The following is a 23,590-nucleotide window of genomic DNA, read 5'->3' on the forward strand; positions in this document are numbered from 1 at the left end:
TTTTGTCTTTGTCAGGTGCAATTATAGGATTGCAGAATTGCTTTGTCTGTAAATGTCATGCTTAGACAGTATTGAGAATGTCATTCTGGCCAAGAGAAATTCTCTCTTGCTATCTGTCTTGCACCTCCAGAGCCACCAAAGAACCACTGAATGAAAAGTTACACAGCACTGGTGAAATGTGTCTTCACTGAATGCAAAAAGTATGAAAAGCAGGACATTGCCCAGCTTCACATTTCAGCTGACCTGAGTTGAGGGCTTGTGTAGAACTGGAAATCCTGGACCTGAGCTTGTGACTGAGTTCCTCTTACAATATAGGAAATTAATCAGGCCAAGTCTAGCACTATGTGTAACTCCAGCCTGAATTCTGACAGAGCCTTGTTTGGGAAATGCTGCTGTTACCCTGGAGCACTGTGGTGTCTGCACCAGGACCCTCAGGATCTGGATCTCAGCTCTGCAGAGACTGGAAAGTGCTGAAAGCCTTAGCTAAAGCTAGGTTTTCCACGCTCCCTTGTGTAGATCTGCAGCCCTCAGGGCTTTTGGACTCCCAGGCTGTAGCAGCAAACCCTAGATCCCTGGCACAGCTGGTTTCCTCTGAGCCAAGCCCAGGGAGCAGGGGGAAGGAAGAGTGTCTACGCAGTAGGGTAAGGGAATCACACCTTGTTTGCCAAGAGTTCATCAAACCTCTCCATGTTTCAGGTGAAATATTTTGCATTCAACAAATTGCCATTTTCCAACAAAAATCTGTCTCACTGAAATGTTTCCAACCAACTTGAGTCACAAGCGAAAGCGAATGTGTGGAGCTCAGCTGGTGCCAGTGTGTCCTGATCACATGTTCATCCATTAGTAAGGAACAAATGTATGTGTTTGCCAGCCTTTTTGCAGGGAGTAGCCTGCAGGAGTGCTGCTGTCAGGATTTAAAATTTATTTGTGAAGCCACAGCGAAAAGATTTTTCAACAGCCTTGCTGCTATTATGCTGGGCTCAGTTGCTCCTTCTCTTTAATGAGTACTGTATGAAGCAAGAAATTGTATAATTATATGTCTGTAGCTTATATAGTTTAATGAGTGTGTCTGTTCATGTAATATGTGAGCCATTTTGCATGGATGGATGGAGTTCCCTCTAAAGGTAATCGGGATGGAGCCTGGGGATGGCAGGCATTGCATACACACTGGAGCACGCAGGCTCCATGACAAAGAGCCTGCAGTCCAAATATGAGGCCAGTAAGATTAACTGTGATCCTTAATTGACTGATAAACTAGAATAAATGGCAGACACCATCTCTCATGTTTCTATTGTATCATAAAAGAGCTGTTTATTTTCTGGTAGAATTAATTTGCAGCAAACTGTTTCAATAGCTCCTTGGTATTGTCAGGTGCTGTGTTTTTACTTTAATGATACATAAATCAATGATGGACATTGCTGTGTTGGTTGGGGTTTTTTTAGCTGCTCTGAACAATTTTTATTAGTTAGGTTGCACAGAGTGATGTTTGTTTTTTAATCAAGAAAGCTATTAGTTATAGCTTGGAAGTCTTTATGCACTGACAGGTCATCAGGATCTGATTGTAAGGACTGTTTGATCCAAAGCAGACATCATCATTTCCAAGCTGCAGAAACAGATGTTCCTGACTTTTTCTTTTTTTCTTTCTTTTTTTTTTGTTTTTTTTTTTGTTTTTTTGTTTTGTTTTGTTTTTTTGTTGTTGTTGTTGTTGTTGTTGTTTTCACTTGAGTCCGATGCTTAAGTTCTTTGACTTGTGTGAAAGAATCCTACTGTTCTTGGGGTCTGACCACTTTCCCAGTGCTCAGAATGAAGAGTTCACTCAGTTAATATTTTCCTTTTTTTTTTCTTTCAAACAGTGTGAGAAACAGAGTTGAGATTTCTGCAATTCTATTAATCTGCTTGGCTTAATACAAGCTTTTGTCTTTCCCCTCTTGAACCAGGTTCATCAGCACCAAGACAGAGGTGAGACCTTCCAATGCCAGCTGTGCCCTTTTACCTCCTCCCGCCACTTCAGCCTGAAACTCCACATGCGCTGCCACCAGCATTTCCTCAGGACAGAGTCTAAAGTGAAGGAGGAAATGCCAGAAAGTGAGGTGAAGGGGTCACCACAGCTAAACAGTGACTCCTGCCCAGGAGCACAGAGGGAAGGAGCGGGGCCTGAGCTCCCGGGATCAGCATCTGTCTCCAAAACACCCGATGTGGCTGGGCAGCCTGCTGGGGGCGTTCCACCTTTGCTGGTGAAAGAAGAGCCCAAAGACGACACTGGCGCCCCAGCTGCACCTTTTGCTCTTAGCACTGTTGACAGAGCCCCAAACAACACAAAGCTGAAAGACTCCTCTGACTTCGTGGCCAATACAGCATCAGCGCTATTCAGCCAAGACATCTCCGTCAAGATGGCATCAGATTTTCTTATGAAGCTGTCAGGTAATTGAGCAGCAGCACTGGCTGCTCTTTCATGGGCTAGGAGACACTTTGTCTTGGTTTTACTAAGTCGAGGAATTGCTAGGAGCAAAACATTGTAGCTTCTTAACTTATAATTTCTTGTTTCTGTTGGTAGCAGAGGTGTATAGTGAAGGGCAGAGGGAAACAGTGAGAGGAGAGAGGGGTTTTGCTGTTTAATTGCTGGGATTAGGAGTGAGAAATGTTTATCCAGGCTTTCATGTTCATTAGCATTTACCTTGGCAAATCTATTGTGATGCATTTTCCAGGCATGCTGAAGTTCCAGTTTGAAATCACTGAGGGTCACCCAAGTGCCCAGCATGTTCAAAAATTCAGTTTTTAAGTTTTCTGCCTTTACCCCTGTGTTAAAAAGGACCAGTAAAGTATTGGTCACCTTCCTTTCCAAGTAGTATTTGAGGCCTATGTAGTAAATGCATGGGAAGTGTGAATGTTGCTGCTTTTGGGCTTTGTTGCTAACACTTTTAAAGGAACAGTAGTCCTAGAGATTAATGCACAACTTTTAAAAATAATTATTATTATTATTATTATTATTGTAATTGAAATCCATATCTAATGTCAAACAGTGTTTAGAGCTTTTTCACTGTCAGAATATTGCTGTAAGAATGATATTCATGTGTTAGAGTGAAGTGTAGGATGTGTTTAGGGTGGATCTGTTATATTTTATGTGCTCTTTTATTGATTTGACTGACTACTTCAGAACAGTTGATATGCTGGGAAGGTGTTCTATGCCAAATGTTTTTGAAGTTGGCCTTGAATTTTTTGAAAAGAAAGAAGTCGGGAGAAATGTCACTCAAGGAGCTTCTGTTTCACAAGGAGATCTCAGTCCCCATGGGACATTTTAGGCTTTGGAGATAGAAGAAAACCTTTACAACAGAAAATAATTAGTCAGCTTTCTCCTTTAAATGGAAGGTAAGTTGTATCTGAACAAATTTTATTGACAGATAAACAAAGGAGTTAGTTCTGTCTTAATGCCCAGCCTTGGTGGAGCCATAGCCATTTGTTTAGGAAAATCTTTCTTTCCTCATCTTCCCAGATCTTTATACCTCTGGGATCACAGTTCTGTGAGGAATTGAGTAGAATGGGTTAATACAAGAAATCAAGACTGAGGCTTCATGGAGCCAGCCAGGAAAAGAGAAAACAGCTGAGGGGAATTGGGCTGGCACAAATGGCATGGTGTGTTGGTTGGAAGAAGCCACAGGACCTCCCCCTGAATAAAATATTAAATAATCTGTCAATATAAATGATTATTCTGACTGATAAAAAGTGGACAGGGTGAGTCTGTTTGGATTTGCTTGTACATTTCTTTAGTTGAGTTTCAAATTTGGGCTTGATATGCAATCCATCTGACCCTGTCCAACAGCTGTCCCCCACATGTTGTTGTGCCGATGTCGATCTTAAATCCGGGCTGCTGAGCACAAAGAGGCTCTGCACATCAGCAAGGCTGGCCTGGGGAGGGTGCTGCTCCTGATGGCTGCATGGAGCAGGAATGAGAGCAGAGTGCAGGAGAAGGGGAGAAAGCCTGAAAGCTGAGAGAAGATGCAACAATTTTGGTGTGTGGCTTTTCATGTAGCAGTTGATGGGAAGCTGTTCACAGTTTGGCAGACGGTCATGTTTTCAGTGTCTGCTCTATTGGCATCAGAGAAAGGATACAAATGTACATTATTCATGCAAAAGGCCTATGCAGTTATTTTATGGTGACTTACTAAAGGTCTTGAAACCTGACTTGTATGCACTGTTACCTAGCAACATGTTATAAAGTCGCTGGGGGAGCAAGATGTATCTGTAATTTTGTATGTGTGCATATTTGGATTAAAATGTACTGCCAGTCACCAAGTTTGCTGCGCAGGAAGAGCAATGTCAGAATGAAGGGAATTTCTTTTCTTCTGAGATTTATGTTGTGTTACATACATTTGGTTCATGCTTTCCTCTATACAGAGTGCATAAATTTAGAGTAGAAGTAATTCTCTTTTAGCAAGATGGCTGAGTATTAGCTGCAGTTCTGATGGTTCAGCTCTGCTGAATGAAGTTCCTTTGAGTGATTTCTTTATTACAACAGTCTTGTTAGGCCCATCAGAGCTTCAATTATTTGCCCTACCTTTCCAATGATCTAAATCTTTTGACATTTCAAATTGTATATGCCAAATTTAACAGCCAACACAGATTTTCCGAGACCAAATTATGTCAAAACAATCTAATTTTCTTCTCTGACAGGCCTTGTGGCTAGGAAAAAAGCAGTAGATAGATACATCAACTTTTAGAAATTGGCATTTATTCTTATTGAATATTGATCTTCTAAATGAACATTTCTTTTTGCTTGCCAATGTTTATTGTTCCTCTTCTTGCTTGGTGTCAATCTGTATACCTCCAGTTTCACGGGAAACCTGCTGAAGTCCATCCATCATATCCATGTCTCTCCAGTTTAGAGACAAGGGTGTCACATGTGACAGTGTCAAATGCTTCACACAAGTCTGCTCTGCCCCTGTCCACCAGTGCTGTGGCTCCACCACAAAAAGCCACCAAATTTGTCAGGCATGATTTGGCCCTGATGAATCCACGTTGGCTGTCTCCAACCACTTCTTTGTTTTCCATGTGCCTTAGCACAGTTTCCAGGAGAGTGGAGATTAGAGTAAATAATCATAAAATCATTGTCATTAGGACAAAAGGTAAAAGGATTGTTTCGCTGTAAGGTTTAAGTTCATATTAGGAAAATGTTTCCCAAGCTGAGGTAGTTATACTCTAGGATAGTTTGGCTGGAGAGATTGTGGCATCTCTGCCCCTGGGGAAATGTACAAACAGCTGCCTGTCTGGTGTGGCTGGTCACACAGGAAGCAGTAAGATGGACTAAATCTGTGTATCTCTATCAGTGGACCATAGGATGTCATAAGCAGTGGCAAGAAATGTTGTCTGAATAAAAACAAGCAGCAAGATGCAGAGATGCAAATTGGGGGGAAATTTACAGATGTTTGAAGTTTAGACCTGATTTGGAGTGGGCCAGAGATGAATCATGGTGACACTGCCCAAAACAGCCATTCAGGGTTTTTTTAGAAAGGCTCAGGGGAGCTTTAGATTTAAAGAGATTGAGAAATACTGGTGTGGGTGACCTTTTCAAGACCACTTCATGCCCAATTCTGTGCCATTGCTTGCCAGAAAGATCTTTAGTTATGTGTTTTATGAAATAAAGCATAACACAAATCTCCAAATGTAAATCTAAAACTCAGAACAAATCTTGATTTTTTTTTTCCTAGATTCAATTCTCTAAGTCCTAGTTTAAGGTGGAAGAGGATTTTAAATTGACAAGAAATTTAAAAGCGTTCTCTGAAACTTTATTCAGAGTTTTTTGTAAAGACAATTAGCAGATACTCAATGCATGAAATATTTAAGCACGGGCATGTTTTTACCTTCAAATCTTGCCCCTCTGATTTCAGTAGGTCTGCTTGTACACTTTCAATGTTTCCAGTATTTTGCTGCAGCAGTGCTTTGTCAGAATGTTTTCTTCCCCCAGTCCATTAATTCCACGTTGAAACTTTATAACAGCATTCATATCTTAATTTAAAGAGTATTTGATTTTCCTGTTTCAAAGGCTTCAGTGGCAGACATTATACAACACATCTCTTTAAAAAGTGGTGTCCTTCCACCCACTTTTCAGGCTTGAGCTTTTTTTTTTCCCCAATAAAAATTTCTTTCACAATGATCCAAACTACAATGGCCAGTGTACCCTAGTGATGTTATTACTGTGCCTACGTTATGTGCTGCAGTAACTTTTAACATTTGGAAATAAATGAATCCCAACAAAATGAATGGGATTCTTGCACTATTGCTCTCCATGGGGTTCTGTGTGGAAACAGTAATTGGTACACATCCTTCATTGCTGGCCTCTCTCCCCCACCTCTCTGGGTTTAAACAAGTGCATTGCTCCAGAAAGCAGGTCTCTTCATCTTGTGGAATGGTATCAAGTGTGCCCTGCCTCTGCTGTTCTTTTTATGTTCCCCAAGTTACTTGGCATGGAAAATCCTAAAAGAAGACAGGAGGAAGAAGCTAACATGCTGAGGGTTTGGCGTGGCCGTGTGAAACCAATTAGAAACTGCTTTCTGTCAGTTTGTCATATCTGCTGTCACTGTCATGTGAGGAGTCAAGTCTTTATTTTGGGAAATAAAGCCACCATGGGACTTTGGTGACTGTCCAAAATATTTGGGCTTTTCATTCGTGTTTTATTAGCTGATTCCATTAATGGAATAATGAGAGAGTAAATCATCAGACAGCTACATACAGCATATTAGTAGAAAAGCTAACTAATAATTTAGATTATTTGTTCTGTTTGGCTCTTGAAAATTACCATGTTCCTTAAAGGTAATACAAGTAATTTGAAATGTTTTATCATTTGCCACTGACTGTGCTGAACTGGCTGGCTTGAACTCTTCAAACAGTTATTTTTAATAAAATAAAATCCTATCCAATTTAATTGCCATAATTTATGTATTTGAGTAGCAAGTTCCAAAGAAAAGACCAGGCTGTCTATGTTTGGGAGTCTTAGTTTATGTCAGAATGTAAAATTTAAATTAGAATATGTAAGTGCACAGGACTGGCAATTATTGAGCCACGTCCTTAATTTAAAAATACTGTGAATTCCATAATGCTGCTGTCAGTGTAAATACCCCTGATGTCATCAAGTTCTCTCTTTGAAGTCTCTCCAGATTCCTATTTTCCTAGTTTCCATATAGACCTTTAATTTGAAGTAAAATTCTGATATGCAATAGCACATCTACTTAAAACTTGGGCAAATGAAATCTTGTTCTAATCTTTGCTACTGATACATCATCACCCTTATAAGCTCTTTTCAGCAATTTCTAGTCTTGCATCCACAATTTCCCAACATCCTTAAAATCACACTGTTGTGTTTTACATCTTGAAGGAACATGTAGAATTTAGCAAGATAGAGCAGTGTAGTCTCTGTTCTAATCCAGCAATTTAAAATGCAGAATAACAAACCTTTTCTTTGTGTGTACTCAGTCCAATACAACTTAAAAGAAGCCAGCAATATAATTCTGGACCAGATCTGTGCTTACAATTTCATTTTAATGCCTACACAAACTCTTACATTAGGAGTATAGGACTGGACTAGGCTAATGGCTCTTTTGTTTCCCTGAATACACCATTACTCTGGGCAGAAGTCCGAGCTCATGAGCCTTTCTCTCTCATCTATCCAAAATGGGATTTGAAAACACTGTTAGTTCAATCATCTCTGATTGTTTGTTTTGTTTTTTGTTTTGTTAAACAAATATAAAGGCCAGTCTGGTGATATTCCTCTCCCCTGTATTTGCTCCTTTGTAGAGAGAAGACATTCCGATATTGCAAGTAGTTCTTTCTTATCAGCAATAAATTCCTTCTTGCTCTTTTCACTGCTTCTTCTCTTTTTTCCAGTGTCCTTGCAATCTTACCTGTTCTGCTGCTGTTTTGGTTTTCACCTGGAAAGGAGGAAATGTTCATAGCAGATGCTACAGCCTAGTTTACCCTGTGGGACTTTGGTTGAGCAGCAGAATCTTGGGGTGTCAGGAGGGATATGTGGTTCTGCTCCTGCCTCAGCAATTTGCCTGATTCCTTCATTCCACTTGGACTAGAACTTGGGAGATTTTGAGGGAGCAGTAGCTGAACTGGTCATTCTCCTTTGCTATGTCTCATTGTGCTTTACTCCAGCTTTGTAAACACAGAGCAGCTTTAAAGAAGATCAGTTTACTTAGCTGGCCTTTCTTAACCTAGGCTTGCAGTTTTTAAGGTACTTAACCAATATGGTTTGGAAGACCTCATATTTTGAGTGACCTCCTGAAGCTCAGGGGTGTCAAGTCATGGCATCATCATATTTGTGGTTGTCTATTCTGCCATTGCACTGCTTTGATAAAAAGAAATATTGTCATGCTGAGCACTCTTGAGCCACAAGTAGCTTTTTCATTGGTAATGCCCATTCTGTCCCTTAAAGCTCCATGGGTTAGTTAGGGCAGAGTAGAGAGCTTTAAAATTCAGGTGTAATTGACTGAGAATTCCTAGGAGGGTTAGGTAGCATGAAGTGCTCTGGGACATATTAATACTCCAGGGCAAGAGGCGCTGAAAGGAAATGCTAGACCAGCTAGAATGTCCTGCCAGAAGAACAGTATTTCACCTTTTGGGCCACTTACTGTGCATGCAGCCTCTGTGTTTAATCAGGTGAACATAATTTATCAGCCCAATTGGATTTTAGTCTGGAGGTTCTCCAACAGGTTCCAAAACCATAGATTTTTCTTGCAAAGCAATTAGCTCACTGGAGGCTGCTTCTGCAGTGTTTGTGCCTCTTTCCAGTTCTTGAATGTTATCAAATATAAGCCATGGTCTCCATGCAGAACGGTAATTCCTACCTGGACATTTCAACTGCTTGAGAATAAAATAGTAGATGACTCAAGTCACACCCTTTATTGACCACAGCTGCCTTCAGGGTGATGTGATGCCCACTGTCATGGGACTGTGTCCTCCAAATACAGCAGAACTGATCTGTCATAGGCTCTTGGTTCATTTTAACCACCACAGCTTAGAGCTTACTGTCTGGGATGGAAATTTCATCATAGTTCCTTTCAACCCAGACTCTATGGATGCTGTTTCTCATGGCCTTTTTTAGTGGCAGAATTTTTGTTGTGGATTTGGTTTTTTCTTCATGTTTTCTCTCAGACTGATGGAGCAGTGACCAGCTTCTTGCTGATTGTGACTTGTAACACTGAGCTTGGCTTGGAAGTAATCAGCCCATTTTTCCTCTTTCAGTCACAAACATTTTGAGCATTTAGAAATCCTCTTAAGTGGACCGATGGAGTTAGCAGCTTCTACCAGAGTGTTTCAGATTAGTGGCAGATGCCCAAAGCTTTTCTTGTGGCATTTGGCAGTTTCAGGAAAGTGCTATAACTTTCATCATCTACTTTTGCCAAATGGCTCAAATGGTTCCAGTTGCCAGGAAGATAAAAATCAGCAGTCTGGAATATTCTTTGATCTGTGTTTTTTCTGGATATGGAATAGAACAAATGGAGCATTATCCACTGTGCTTGAGAGATTCCTGCCTGTTGGTTTCATTTGCTCTGTGGGTTTGTTTTGTTTCCTCGTTGCGTATTTCAAAATTAAATTGCTGGGGTTTTTTTATTCAGTGTGCAGACAACACATCCTTCATTCTGTTCTCACTGCTGTTCAGAATGAATGTAAATTAAATACAAATTAGGATATGTGTGTGTATCTATTTTTGTATGTAGATAGAAGATACTCTTCCTTCTGGAGAGTAATAATTTTGTCATTCAAATATACTTTAATAACATTCAACTTATTCTTTTTAATTCTTGTCTAGTTCTAATTTTTTTTAAGGATTCCTCAGTCATGGGATTTTTAAAAACTGGTCATAGTAAAATTTTATTTCCCTTACTTGCAATATTTTTTTCTTACATCTGTTTATTGTTTTCCCTAAAATGACTGGTGGATGCATAACGCCTGCTATTCCCCATGTGTTAGGAATTTTGTCCATAGTTGTGGATTCAAGATGGGACAGAGACAAGAGTGGTGGGGACTTTTATTGTTTAGGGGGTATTTTTTCTGTTGTGGATTTTTTCCCCCCCTCTAGCTTTTATGTATGGATCTGATGATAGAGACAACCTGCCCTTTTTCATTTGTCCTTCTGTTTTAGGCTTCATTTACATTAGAATCTGCTTTAGTATATTTCAAGAAAGAGTAAAAACCCTATTAATTATAGCAATTGACTTGAAACTGACCCAGTAGTTTTCTGATTTTGTTTTTATTTTCTGGGGGAAGAAAAATGAGGCAAATAACTCTTCTATTTTTGTGATTTATCTACAATTTAAATATTTGGTTTTTAGAACACATCATCAGTTCAAGGAATGTGCTGCCAGTTAATTAAAGAAATAGGACTCTATTTCTTTCCTTATTTATTAATTCCCTCTTCTGTCCAAAACAAAGCAGGTAGAGTAGGCAGAATCAGTGGCATGGGTAAAAACAACAGTCTGGGATTCTTTTCCTTCATGTAATACTGCCAAAGGCACACCTTCAGGGCTTCCTCCAGGTTGGGGCACCCTGACTATGTTTTATTTTTCTCATTGGTGAAGTATTGTAAACACACAGAGTATTAATATCTCATGAAGAGCTCATTTAGATTTTGTCTGATGCTGTGCTGGTAGATTTGTTATCAACACGGTTTTGTTTATCATTGTTACCCTGGATGATGGCTCAGAAGTGTGAGGAGGCAGTGGCTCCTAGCAGCACCTGCTGTCGCTGCAGGAGGGATCACATGTGGGGTAGGGACAGAAAGGGAAAGGTGTGCTGGGGAAAGGAGGGAGACTTGATTCATTCTGGATCTTTCACTTCATGGGATCAGTCAGGTTGGAAAAGACCTCTGAGATCATCGAGTCCAATGCATGACCAAACACCCCCTTGTCAGCCAGGCCACAGCACTGAGTGCCATGTCCAGTCTTCCCTTAAACACCTCCAGGGAAGTGACTCCACCACCTCCCTGGGCAGCCCATTCCAATGTCTCACCAACCTTTCTGGAAGAAATTCTTCCTGACGTCCAACTTAAACTTCCCTTGGTGCAGCTTGGAGCTATTTCTTCTTATCCTGTCACTGGCTCTCTGGGACAAGAGTCTTACCTCCACATGGCTACAGCCTCCTTTCAGGGAATTGTGATGTGATAGTAGCCCCCAAGCCTTCTTTTCTCCAGGGTAAACACCCCCAGTTTCCTCAGCCACTTCTCATAAAACTTGTGCTCCAGACCCTTCACCAGCTCTGTTGCCCTTCTCTAGACTCACTCCAGCACCTCAATGTTCTTCCTGAATTGAAGGGCCAAGAACTGGACTATCACTAAACTCTTTAAACTCTGGCATGATCTACCTTGAAATTTTGGTCCTCTGAGCTATTAGAACTTGTCTTCATCTTAGTAGGGTTTGAGGATACCCTGGGATGAAGAGCATTGAGGCACCACCTTACACCCACCCTTAGACTGGGTCACATTGGCTGCTGACTTTTGACTTGGTGATAAGAGGGTTTAAAAAATGCTAATTACTTCCAAAAGCATTCCTTTTGATCTTTTTTCTTGTGGTAAGGTAATGCAATAAGCATCTGTCACTGCATACTATAGCACTTAACTCTTGTAATCAGTACCTTGCTTAAGTCTGTGATACTATCTGAATTCTGTTCCATTCTGTTTGTTTATGGATGTTTTTGCCATGGCATATGGTTGCAAACTTACGCTGACCTATGCAAGTTTAATATCACCTCTATTTTAAGTGGTGGAAGAGTAGGCTCACCCAGCCTGTAGTGCTTGCTCTGCCTGGCTCATTTTCTGTCCTGGTTGATGGCAGAGACAAGGCTGGGTCCACAGGTTAATGGTTGTTCTCAGTGGGTCATCTTTACCTCTTCACTCAGACTCATGCTTCCTTTATTTTCTGGGACAAATTTGAATTAGGACCTTTTTGAAATTAATAAATTCAAAAGACCTTTTCTTTCCCCAGTGTTCTCTGAAAGTTGAGGCAGACTGCTCACTCTCAGTTGCACTCAGATCCTGGTGAGGTATTTTTCATATCAGCATAGCAGCTGGAGTGGCATGTTTTAAAAGCAAAGGACAGTAGTAGGTAATTCAGCAGAGAAGTTTTGGGTCTCTGTTTTTGTGACCATTCATCACCCCAGGTCAAACCCCAGAATAGACTGAGGCCAGGATAAAGAAGATAGATGGAATTTTTTTGTTAGTACTTTAGTAAAGTTAAGATTGGCTTGAGAGCTCTAACTTGTATTTTTATGGTTTAAAGCATGTTTTAATGTTTCATATTTTTGCTTTTACTCTTCTTTAAAAAATAAAAAATGCAAAAGCAATTCCTAATGCTGGTAAAAGCTCCTATAGGGTATGTTAAAAATTCCAGATATAAGGTAATGTAATTCCTGAAGTGACTAGAACTAATGTGTATGAGCACATTGCTTTTGTGTGCACTCTTTATACCAATTGCCTTAATCCAGTTCTTTGGTAATGGCTTGCCCAGCAACAAGGAGGAAAATCAAACAACTCTGAAATATAGATTGGAAAGATGTGGTGTGTTACAGGGTAATGCAGTAGCTTTAAAAATCATTAGCACACCCCCAAAGACAAACATAAAAGATTTGACCTGTGTGGAAATGAAAGGCTCAGAGTAGCAAATGTAAGTGTTTCATTCTGATAATGATGAAGTGCTCATCACATGGGGTACAATTGCCAAATTGTACCCCATATTTTAGAGTTCAGGTATCTGGGAGATGGTGAGCACTTCATGGTAGGATGCAGGAATTTGGGTTCTCTAGGAGTTTTGGGGGAGTTGCTGAGAAGGAGAGTGTCTGAGGAAATAAGACAAAAAAGTGAGGAAACTGAGAGTAGGTAAGAAGCTGAATTGGAGGAGAAAGTAGACCAAGGGTTTAAGTAGGTGAATGTTGCCAGATTTTGTCTTTTGTGTTTGTGGAGACAGAAGTTTAGAGCAGTGGGAAAAATGTAAACTTGCTAAAGTTAAAGGCACTCAACAAATCATCTGCTGTGTGTTACTAGGAATTTAAAGTGACATTTTGGCCAAGAAAAGGTCACGAAGAGACAGGGAGAGAACTATCTCTTCATAGTTAAATTTAAAAAAAATATTCGAAGATTTACTTGAAGAATAATGTAACTTCTTTTGCTTCTGCTTGTCATGCCTCTGCCCATGAATTTCTGTTGGCTGGGCATGGAAGTATTGTCTAAGAGCTGTTCTGGTTTTATCCTTTTGACCAAACACTGTGCAGAGGTTCTGCTGCTGTCAAGAGGTATCAGAAAGGCCCTCCAAGCATTGCTCAGTGTGTAGATCTTAAGGAGCTCCCCAAAGTCTCCTTACCCTCCTCTGAGGCTGTACAGCTGCTTAGGAGGAGTATTCAAAAGGAATATTTTAAACTTACTTTTTTTTATGGATTTAGAGCTTGGAACAGTGCAGACCTCTCTTCTGACAATCCCTTAGTTCTCTTCTTAATACAGCAACTTTTAGGACCTAAGAATTCGCTATCTTTTCCCTTTTACTCCCCTCTTATATGTTCTATCTTCCTACTCTTCATATCTTGCCTCTCCTCCATGCATTAGAACCTTAGTATGTCATACCCATGGGCTTTGCCAAATTTTCCCTTAGGTGAAATGTTTTAAACTTCCACCAAGCCTGTAGAAAACCTACAAACCAATGACAAGGGAGGAGCTTTTAGGAGGAGTAGGGGGAAACAAGTGAGAGAATGTTCTTCTGAGCTTTGGTACATGCAGTTGTTGTGTTTCAAAACTGCCCCTTTGTAGAAAAGGTGCAGAAGTGTGTTTGTCCCTTGAGGCATCTTTGAGCACAGTTGGATGTGTCTGCTGCCTGTACCTGCCTCTAGCATTTCTCAGGTTATGGTTTTTCCATGTTACTAGCTGTTCCAGGATTATGTATTGCACTAAGTCTCACTTCTTTCCTTCTCTTAACAGCTGCAAATCAAAAAGAGCCCTTGACTCCTAATTTTAAAGTGAAAGAGGAGCCTAAGGATGAAGAAGCTGGAAGTTCAGCTGTGTCTCAGCCCAGCTACGTGTTCAGCCAAGAGTCTGAAGCCTCAGCTCCAAATGTCCCTGAAGAGAAACTCAAGCCACAAGAAGCACAGGCAAATGTGATGAGGCAGGACATGTCAGTCAAGGCAGCATCTGAGCTCCTCATGAAGCTCTCAGGTAGATATTTCATTTAATAATACTGAATTTTTAATTTATTTTTTTTTTGTGTGTGTGTATGCTAGCAAGGTTACCTTGCAAGAAGCAAGGTAGCAGCTTATAGCAAGCCAAGGAACAATTGAAAAGGCCTGTCTACAAAGTGTCATATATGTGAAATATCTCAGTTTGGTCTGTAGCCACACTATCTAATTATCTCTGCTCTCATTTTCAAATTAATGACTCTGGAATAAGTAAAAAGAAATGATGCCTTAAAGCTTTTAGATGCTATAATTTTTTAAATGTACAAAACCATGTTAATACCAATTTATTCACAGGTGTCTCTTCATTAACATCATAAGAACATTTCTGTACTTTACTGTACCTGACATAGCTTTATAGAATATTACTTTTAAAGCTTTTCTTTTTTTCTGGCAATACATTGTACTCAAAATTATACAAGATACACTGTAAAAAAATTGTGTAAACTGAGCCAGCTTTTTGCATTTAGCAAGAACACTTGAACTGCCTCAGTGATAGGTTCTCCTGCCAGACAAGTAGGCAGTGTACACACATAGGCAGTGTTTAAGCTGGAGGGAGTCAAATAAAATGTATGTTCTGCTAATTATTATTTGTCTACCTTTCAGAATCAAGGTTTAAGAGAAGGTAAAAGGGTTGAATTCTTCCACCGGGATCAGGTTAATGATGAAAGGGCTTTGAACTTCTAACAGACCAATTTTTAGGACCAAGACATTAAAGTCAGTCTGGCAGGCTGGGTTTTGTGCTTCTGCGTCTGAACTGGATCTGATAGATTTTAAGTCTTCTCCAAAGCTGAATAAGACTTATTTTTTTAATTGTGCCAAAGTCATGCAACAAGGGCTGGTGGGAATGCTTACAAGTTTAGTAACTTCTGAGATCCCTGTCAAACCTACTTGAAATCGGTTGTCTTGATTGGACCCTGTCAGCTGTGAATTTGAGCTCAAACTTGTATCTGAAAGACTTGAGCTGACTAGGATCTCCCCCATAAAACATGTAATTAATTCACTTCTGTTCATACCTTCACATTCTAATTTGCAGAAGAATTTGAATCAAGCCTTCCATGTTAATGGTGCAAAAATGTTTCCCAAGTACAAAAGCCGACCAGAGCACCAATTTCCAGATTTTTTTTCCTCAGACTCCCAAATATAAAACACTTGGTTATTGGTGTAATTCACAGTTGCTGCTGGTAACTGGTTTGAGTGAGGTGTTTTGGTAACAAAATTTTGCAGCCTAATGAATGCTAAGCTGTGACTATTTTTCTTGGTGCATATAAATTCATGTAACTGTTTTTATAAAGAAAGAGCTCTGTAATTTAATGTTTTGTGAAGTACTTCAGAGACACGAGGGTTTTGGATTGTCAGTCTGGAGTTCAGCACTGGCAGACTGTGTTTAAATAGTTCTATTGCTGCCTGTTATGTTAGAATATTTGTCCCTTAAATACCTGTATTTGAGAGAAATCCAGTGTGTATTAAATATTGGTCAAGTCTTCAGCTTGTGTTGGGATCTCCAAGGCTTTAAAGGGAGATCCCAACACAAGAAAGAAAGAAATACAGCAGTCTAGCATTTCTCTTACAAGCTCTTAGGGACTGAGCAGTTTTTGCTGACAGTGGTCTTTTTGGCTAATGCATAGATTAGGATGTGAAGAGTGACTGGGATTTATGGAGTCGATGTTGCTGCTGTCGCTGTTCCTGCATCAGCCAGGGGGTGGTGGGGTTACACCCAGTTTGTCACAGACAGTTTTCAACCTGCACTTCCCTGAATTACCATCTAAGGCAGAAACTGGAGAGGAAAACACTGAGATACAGTTTAATGTGGGACAACAAGAGGAAAATCTTAAGATGATTAGCCTCTTTAGTGGTTTATTTTGGGTTTTTTTGAATCTTTACCTTATGTGGTAGAATACTCCCATATCACTGTTGACTTCACAGCCTACTGTAAGCAATTTTGCAGCCTGGTTTTGGTAACTTAGAAGTTACTTAATTAAGCCACTTCATAGAATCATAGAAGGTGATGCCTTAAGTTTTAGCTTTCATATTATCCAGATTCTGTACTGCCTTCGTATATGACTCTGAACTTCATATAAGGTGTTAGTAAGTTCTACTCACAGTTTAGTTTGACAAAACAATCCTTTCCCAGCCTGACAACCAAGGGTACATTGCAGCTTCAGTGCAGCCAAAGTGCTGCTGTCTTGCACCCAAAAAGTACAAACAGCAACAAATTGAGGAGAGCAATCTGGGAGGATGGGACTTCATAACCTGAAGCTGTGTTTGAACAGTTAACCCCAATACGTAAATGGACCAAAACTTACAAAAGCATGAAAAGATGTGACCTGTCGTCCATCTTGAGTGTAGCCTCAGCCAGGCTCTTGTGCTGCCCAAGGTGTATCCTTTGAAGGCCTTTCAATAAATACTTGCTTTATTCCTTTAACACTGTCTAGACTCTGCTCTCAAGGCATCAAGGGACCTTAAAGATGACAAAATCATTTAGGCTGGAAAAGACCACCCAGGTCATTCACTCCAACCGCTGACTGATCACCACCTTGTCCTGGGTCACACCACTGAGTGCCACATCCAGTCATTTCCTGAACACCTCCAGGGATGGCTTCACCATCTCCCTGGGCAGCTTGTTCCAATGCTTGGCAACCCCTTCTGTGAAACAATTATGCCTGATGTCCAGCCTGAACCTCCCCTGGTGCAACTTGAGGCCATTTCCTCTTGTCTTGTTGCCAGCTGCCTGGGAGAAGAGACTTCCCAAGCTACAGCCTCCTTTCAGGGAGCTGTAGAGAACAATCATCTGGTTCCAACCCTCCTGCCATGGGCAGGAACATCTTCCACTAGAAGGTATTGCTCATCCAATGTGGCCTTGAACATTTCTAAGGAGGAGGCATCCACGTTTCTTCCTGAGCCACGTCTTGAGATTAAAAGGAGAACAAGAACAAACTTCCTCCTTTTTCATGGTACTGGAAAGAAAAAAAACGGAACAAGTCTGTCTTGATGTTTTACTCTCTGTGGGAAATCCTCAGTCAAGTGCCCTTGTTAGATTTGATATATTTTATAATTGGGTTTAAGTCAAGTCCCTTCAGATTCTCTCTATGTTTCGTAAGGACTGAATGGATTGTATTCTTGCTTTGTTCTTTTCCCTTTCTTCTGTGTAATACTAATTACCACAACCTGCATCACATACAAATTCAGGAAGGAATTTCCAACATAACAGTGTTGTGCTTCCTGCATTCCTGAACATACATGCTGCTGTTATCCTCTGAGCAAGAGTACTGCTGATTGTTTCAGCCTCATGGGTGGGAGCCAACTGGGATTTGGGCATAGACCTTGCTATTTCCTTCCATGCAAGGGATAAACTGGTTTCTATTTTTCACTGGGAAATCTCTTTTCCCACACAGAGGTGCTGTGTTGGCAGCTCTTAGCTGTACAGGGTAGTGGAAGGCCCTGCCATCTCTGGAGCCTGGTTTGGTCTGGTGCATACTGTAGGGTAGGTTTACTCCAAATCACCAGGCCTTTGTCAGCCCCCATTTCTCAGCTACTCAGAAATTACTCTAGAGCTAGGAAAAGTTAGAAGAATCAACATCTTTTCCTGTACTAGTACATTAACAGAACATTTGTTAGCTGTCATTGTAGAAGCAGGTGGAAAGAAAGAAGAGAAAATCGCACACAGCTATTTTAGTTCTACAAGACAAGACTCTCTTTCAAGCTGAAGGGCTCTCTGGACACTTGCTTCTAGCAACATGACCAGAGTTTGGGATCAAGCCCTTGCCCCACACATTACTGTGGTGGAATTTGACCTTTTATACCAGTTCTTTCTCTTCCATGTTCCCCTGGGATTCAGGTCTCCTACCCCACAGTTCACAGACTTGATTCCTACTCACACCTCTTCCAAAGGATTATCCAGGCTCAGAGGGCTCATGTCTCTTGGGCACGTCTGGGCAGAACCCGCTTCCACCCAAACAGCCAGGACAAAGCTTCCTAATAATCAAGCTGCTATTTCAGAATAAATCAAACACCCATTTGAAAAAAATGGTGTTTGGAAGTTAACAGGCAAAGTTTGAGCAGATTTTCAACCTCCATTCTACAGAAGAAAATAAAATTACCATTGTGATATGTATGAGTGCACAAAGGTGAGCTGGGAATTCTCTCCATTGCTGAGTCTTAACTGAGACTAGGTCCAGTGGTAAGCAAACAGGTTTGAGGAGATAGTGGAGTGGGGTGCCATCCCTGCAAAGTTTTAAATTCCCATAAAATATTGTACAGAATCAGTTAGAAGAAATGGGAGTAAAGTGTTTCAAATACACCTGTTTTTTACATTTTTATCAGTTCTCTTTCATGGAAAAGCTAATTTAATTAAGTGGCACCCTCAATGATTCCTGGTCAGTTTTATACACTCAGTCTTGTAAATTGAAAAGTACATTTCAGAGGAGACTGAAATTAAAAATAAATATTTGCATTTACATGCCATTGTTAGAGCTGAAAAACTCATTTTCTGCTGAAATAGTCATGCTGCTGATATGTTTGGGGCATGTATTAGCTTTTAGAAGCATACAATGTTTTGTCTTCTTGTCCAGAAATGAGTGTATAGGTGGAAGAGTATAAAATCTATCCCAGGCTGTAGCACTTTTTAAGTAATGTTTTGCCCAGGGACATTAGTATGTCCTTGTCTTTCCCAGAAATGTTGTCTGAATCACATTTACCTTTATTTCAGTATCCTATTTTTGAACTGTGTTCATTTCGCATGTAACTCAGGTTGTTTTCCTCCCCTCTTTTTTCTGTGAGTCAGTTCCCCATGTATTGCACATCTCCTTGTTAGCCCAAGCAAGTGCATAACATTTGTACCCTTTGGTTTCTTTTGGATTTTCTGTTCTTCAACCCTCAGGTCACACAGTGTTTTCTTGTAATACACCAGTACCAGCAAAGTGTCTTAATTTTGGGTTATCAGCACATGCAATTAGTGCAGACTTACTTCATGACCTCAGCACCCAAAGTGAGGTGCTGCCTACAACTGAGTCCAAAAGCATTCCTGATCATCTCCATTTATTACAGCTAATTATATGATACTTCCTCTTTTGGAACAACTGGTTATTATAGGGGAGGGGTGTGATGGGGTTTTTGGGTGTTTTTTTTTATTAAGCCTATATCCACTAAAAAATGTGTATGGTAATTTTGTATTTCATGCCTTGTCATTAATTTTTTGACACTGTATCATACATTTAATTGCAATCACATAGATTAGAGCAACTCTTTAAAAAGAGTTAAACAAGGAGAAGATAACAATAGTACAATTCTAGCATAAGGTGAAGGCCAGATTAATCTTGCTGCATATTTCTTTTCCACAACATTGTGGATTGCTCTGGGAAGTGCCCATGTGGAGTTAGGCTGCTGTCTCTGGAGATCTCTGTTGCTGGTACCTTGTGAGAGTCCCTGCTCCTGGATTGGTTCAGGAGAGCTGTCAAGGCTTTCTTCCTTGCTTGGAAAGCCTCAATAACAGAGGGCAGAGAAGGGAAAATACAGCGAAGTCTTTTGTTCCTTGGGGCTTCTGTAGGAGCCCAGAACGTAAATGGAGAAGTGTATGGTTCAAAATAAGACTTTTTCTTTGTGGGAGGTAGGGGAGTGGCAAACCATAGCAAGTCACATTCCCAGATTAAACCCTGCTACTAGCCAAGTGGGTTTTGTTGGGACTTTTTCTCGTTTTGGTTTTTATTTTAACCAGATTGTTCAAGTAGGGTCTTGCAGGTACCACCATCATCCTACCATTTAAATGGAAGGAGCAGCAGATGTCTATCACAACTCTAATTAGTTTATGGCTTTAATTTGCTCCATTTTTTTTCCTTGGATCGCATTTCTGTGAAGCAGCTTGTAGTTGCAAAATTCTGTAACATGGGAGTTCAGAGGTTCCACTTTAATAAATATGAGCCATTTCATGATTTTTTTTTTTTAATGCAGGATCCTGTTACATTGATTCATTGACATTGTCTTATATAAAACAGCAGTTTGAAAAAAATACTAGCAAAATAAAGCATCAAGCACAGCGCCCTAGGGAACGTCAGATGTTCCTTGTTGTGTCTCTGTAGCAGAACCTTCAGGGCTTGCCAACTGTTCCCTACCTCTGAGGTTTTATTTAAGCTGTTTTAGGGCATGTTTATTTCTAGCAAATCAGAACAATTAGCATAACAAAATGCCTGATTCTCCGTGCTGAAAGCTTTTGAAGTTGGTACAAGTTGACCCACTATTTACCCCTGTCTGCTTCATTGTGGAGACTGGTACACGAGTCCAATTTATGAGACATATGGGGAAGGCTTTCTTCTCTAAGTTGATTCATAAAGTTGGTTTGTAAAGCTGATGGGCATTTCAGCAAATACGAACAACTTCGAATTTTAGTCACAGGGTGAAGTTTTAAGTAAATTGGTGGGAAGAAACAGGAGTGATTTAACAAGTATTCATTTGATTTTGGCAATGCAACTTTATTGGACAGCTGTTTTGTCAGCCAAAGCAATATTTACTGCATGACTTGTGTTCTTTATGAAATCTATCCCTTATTTTTGACTTCTCTCTCAAATAATGGGAAAAGAAGTGTGCTGCATTAGGAAGGGTTCAGTGTCCCATGCTGAGCATGTGAGTGCTGCATGGAATCACAGAATGGTCTGGGATGGAAGGGACCTTTAAAGGTCATCCAGTCCAACCCCTCAGCAACAAGCAGGGACATCTTCATCAAAATCAGGTTGCTCAGAGCCCGTCCTACCTGACCTTGAACGTTTCCAGGAATGGGCCATTTACCACCTCTCTGGGCAACCTGTTCCCATGTTTCAACACTCATATTGTAAAAAATCCTTCCTTTATATATAGTCTGAATCTACCTTCTTTTTGGTTAAAACCACTGTCTCTTATGTCACAATAGGCTAAACAGTCTGAACTCAGCCTGCTTTAAGTACTGAAGGGCTGCTGTAAGGTCTCCCTGAAGTTTTCCCTTCTCCCGGCTGACCAAGCCCAGCTCTCTCTGCCTGTCTCCACAGGGAAACTGTTCCAACCTTCTGATGAGGTCCATCAGGTCATGGCTTCCCTGTGCTGGGAGGTGTTGGGGGAGCTGAGCCTGTTCAGTCTGGCACAGGAGAACTAAAGACCAATCTAATTGCAGCCTGCACCTACTTGAAGGAAACTTGGAAAAGAGGTGGAATTAAACTTTTCTCCCTCCTGGCAGATGGTAAAAGAAGGGGTAACAGCTGCCAGCTGCAGTTTGGGAAGTTCAGAGTGGACATTAAGAAAAGTTTCTAGTGGTGCATTAGAACAATCTTCCTTTTGAAAGTTCTGCAGGATGAACCTGCAGCTGGCCTAGTGCTGAAGGTTCAGGAAATAATTTTGTTTGGAGGACACCTCCAGGGTCATCTATTTCAGACCTCTGCTCAGAGCAGGTCAAGCCAGGCAGGCTGCTGAGGGTCTTACCAAGTTTAGAATGTGTTCAGGGAGGGAGAACCCAACTTCTCTCAGCAATGTGTGTCAGCATTTCCCCATCCTGATGGGAATTCTTTTTCCTGTATCTATAAACAGAATTCCCCATGTTCTGTCTTGTCTGTTGACTCATACAATCGCTGTGCATTTATGAGAGAAGTCTGACTTGAGCTTCTCTGCACCTTCCCTTTATTCCTTAGAGAGCTGTTGACAGCAATAAAGTGTCCCCTTAGTGTTGTTTTCTTGAGGCTGAACAAACCCAGTTCTCACAGCTGATCTCCTCTTCTGTCTTGCAGCAGCCCTCTGACAACCTTGGTTGCCTTCCACTGAACATGCCCTGGGGATGTCAGTGTCTGTTTTGTACTGGGGGAGCCCCAAATAGGGCACCAAAACCCTAAATGCAGCCTCTAAGTGCAGAACAGAGGGTAAGAATCCCCTCCCTCTCCCTGATGGCTGCACATCTGATAATGGGGCCCGAAATAGGGCTGGCCTTGGGTGCTACAAGGGCACTTTGCTGACCTGTGCTCAATTGGAGCTGGATTGTGATAGCCCCAACTTTCAGAGAGATTGAGTAAGGTCTTTGTAGAACTTGCCAGACTCTGTTCTAGGCTGTAGAGTGGTGTTGTCTGAGACTAAATTCCAGAACTGCTCTTACTGCTGCACCTTATAGAGGTGACACTGTCAGCCTTTCAGGTATAAATGTTTTACCGTGAGCTTTTAGGGTTTTTGGGCCTTACTCAGCACAAGTATTGTTCTACGTTTCTGCTGTTCTAGGTTTGGAGAGGTTTTTAGCAAGTATCACTACTTTGTGTTTCCTTACATCTGTGGAACCTGAAAACTGTGGAAGAAATTGCTTCCTCCTGGAACAAGCCTGTCCAGTGCTCTATTTTTCATATCTGATGTGGAAAAATGGCTCACTCAATGTGAATAGGATGACGTTCATTAAAGCTTTCGTAGATAAGATGATTAAAAGTTGCACTGCTCTGTAAAGAAACAGCATCTCTGTGGCTTGATAAAGTACATCCATGTATAAAATAGTTTCCTCTCATTTTGTTAAGGTGTTTCTGTGTCACACAGTTAATAGCAGAAAAAGACATATTGGGTGATTTAGTTCATCTTTTGCCCTATGAAGTGTCTCAGCACTGCTGTGCTGTTATTCTGAGCTTCACCCAGGTTAGTTTTGAATGAATAGCAGACTGTGTTTTGGAGATCATGGTCTGGATACTTCTGAGTTGTTTGAGTCTCTTTAGCCCACAGATTTTGCTGTACTATTATAGAAATCTGACCTGAAGAATAAAACCTGACTCTTATATACTAACTTCATATTCTGATACATAGCAGGTTATTTAACCAGCTCACCTACTAGGTCTCCTATAAAAGTCAAAGATAAAATGATTTTGTTATTTAAAGCAAGAGACCTTTTTGTGTGCCTGTACTTGACTTGAAAAACTTTAGCTGTGCTATAACCATGTGAGATACCTATGTAAAGAAATAAGGGCTATCACCTTACTCCACAATGAACAGCACAGAAGGGAAAATAATCTTCAAGAAGCTGGAGTTGGACTGCCTATATGGTGAGACAGGTATGGGCATAACCTTAATTACAGTATTTTGCCAGCACAAGATCTAGCACAGCAGGGTTTTATGCCTATGATTGCTTCTTGTGGGACAGACTGACTGTGTTTCCCTTTCATTAGCTCTTGTAAAATTATCAGAAACCCTCCTTCAGTCTTCTCTTTGTGTGTTTGCTTTGGGGATTTAGAGTATGACAGAATTCACATTTGGCAGGGACATTCTGTCAGATCAAAAGGGTGCAGCTGGAAAGATAAAGGTCAAAGGAAATGATCAAATATGTAGATGTAGTTAAGGCAATTGCAGTGCTCGCTGATGGTGAGGGAGAGAAGGTCACTGGTATTGCTTGACTCTTGCCTTAGTTGGG

General features: G+C 40.7%; 1 protein-coding gene across 2 annotated transcripts in view; it reads left to right on the plus strand.

Moving 5' to 3' along the window:
• Positions 1–23,590, plus strand: part of ZNF827 (zinc finger protein 827) — a 98,743-nt gene that overhangs the window by 37,120 nt on the left and 38,033 nt on the right. For both annotated transcript variants that reach the window (XM_036382263.2, XM_054514669.1), the window contains exons 4-5: positions 1,938–2,421; positions 13,955–14,188. In XM_036382263.2, coding sequence (XP_036238156.1) covers positions 1,938–2,421; positions 13,955–14,188 — 718 coding nt within the window. The remainder of the gene's footprint in view (positions 1–1,937; positions 2,422–13,954; positions 14,189–23,590) is intronic.

Source organism: Molothrus ater, chromosome 4 (genome assembly GCF_012460135.2).
Source record: "Molothrus ater isolate BHLD 08-10-18 breed brown headed cowbird chromosome 4, BPBGC_Mater_1.1, whole genome shotgun sequence".
NCBI lineage: Eukaryota > Metazoa > Chordata > Aves > Passeriformes > Icteridae > Molothrus > Molothrus ater.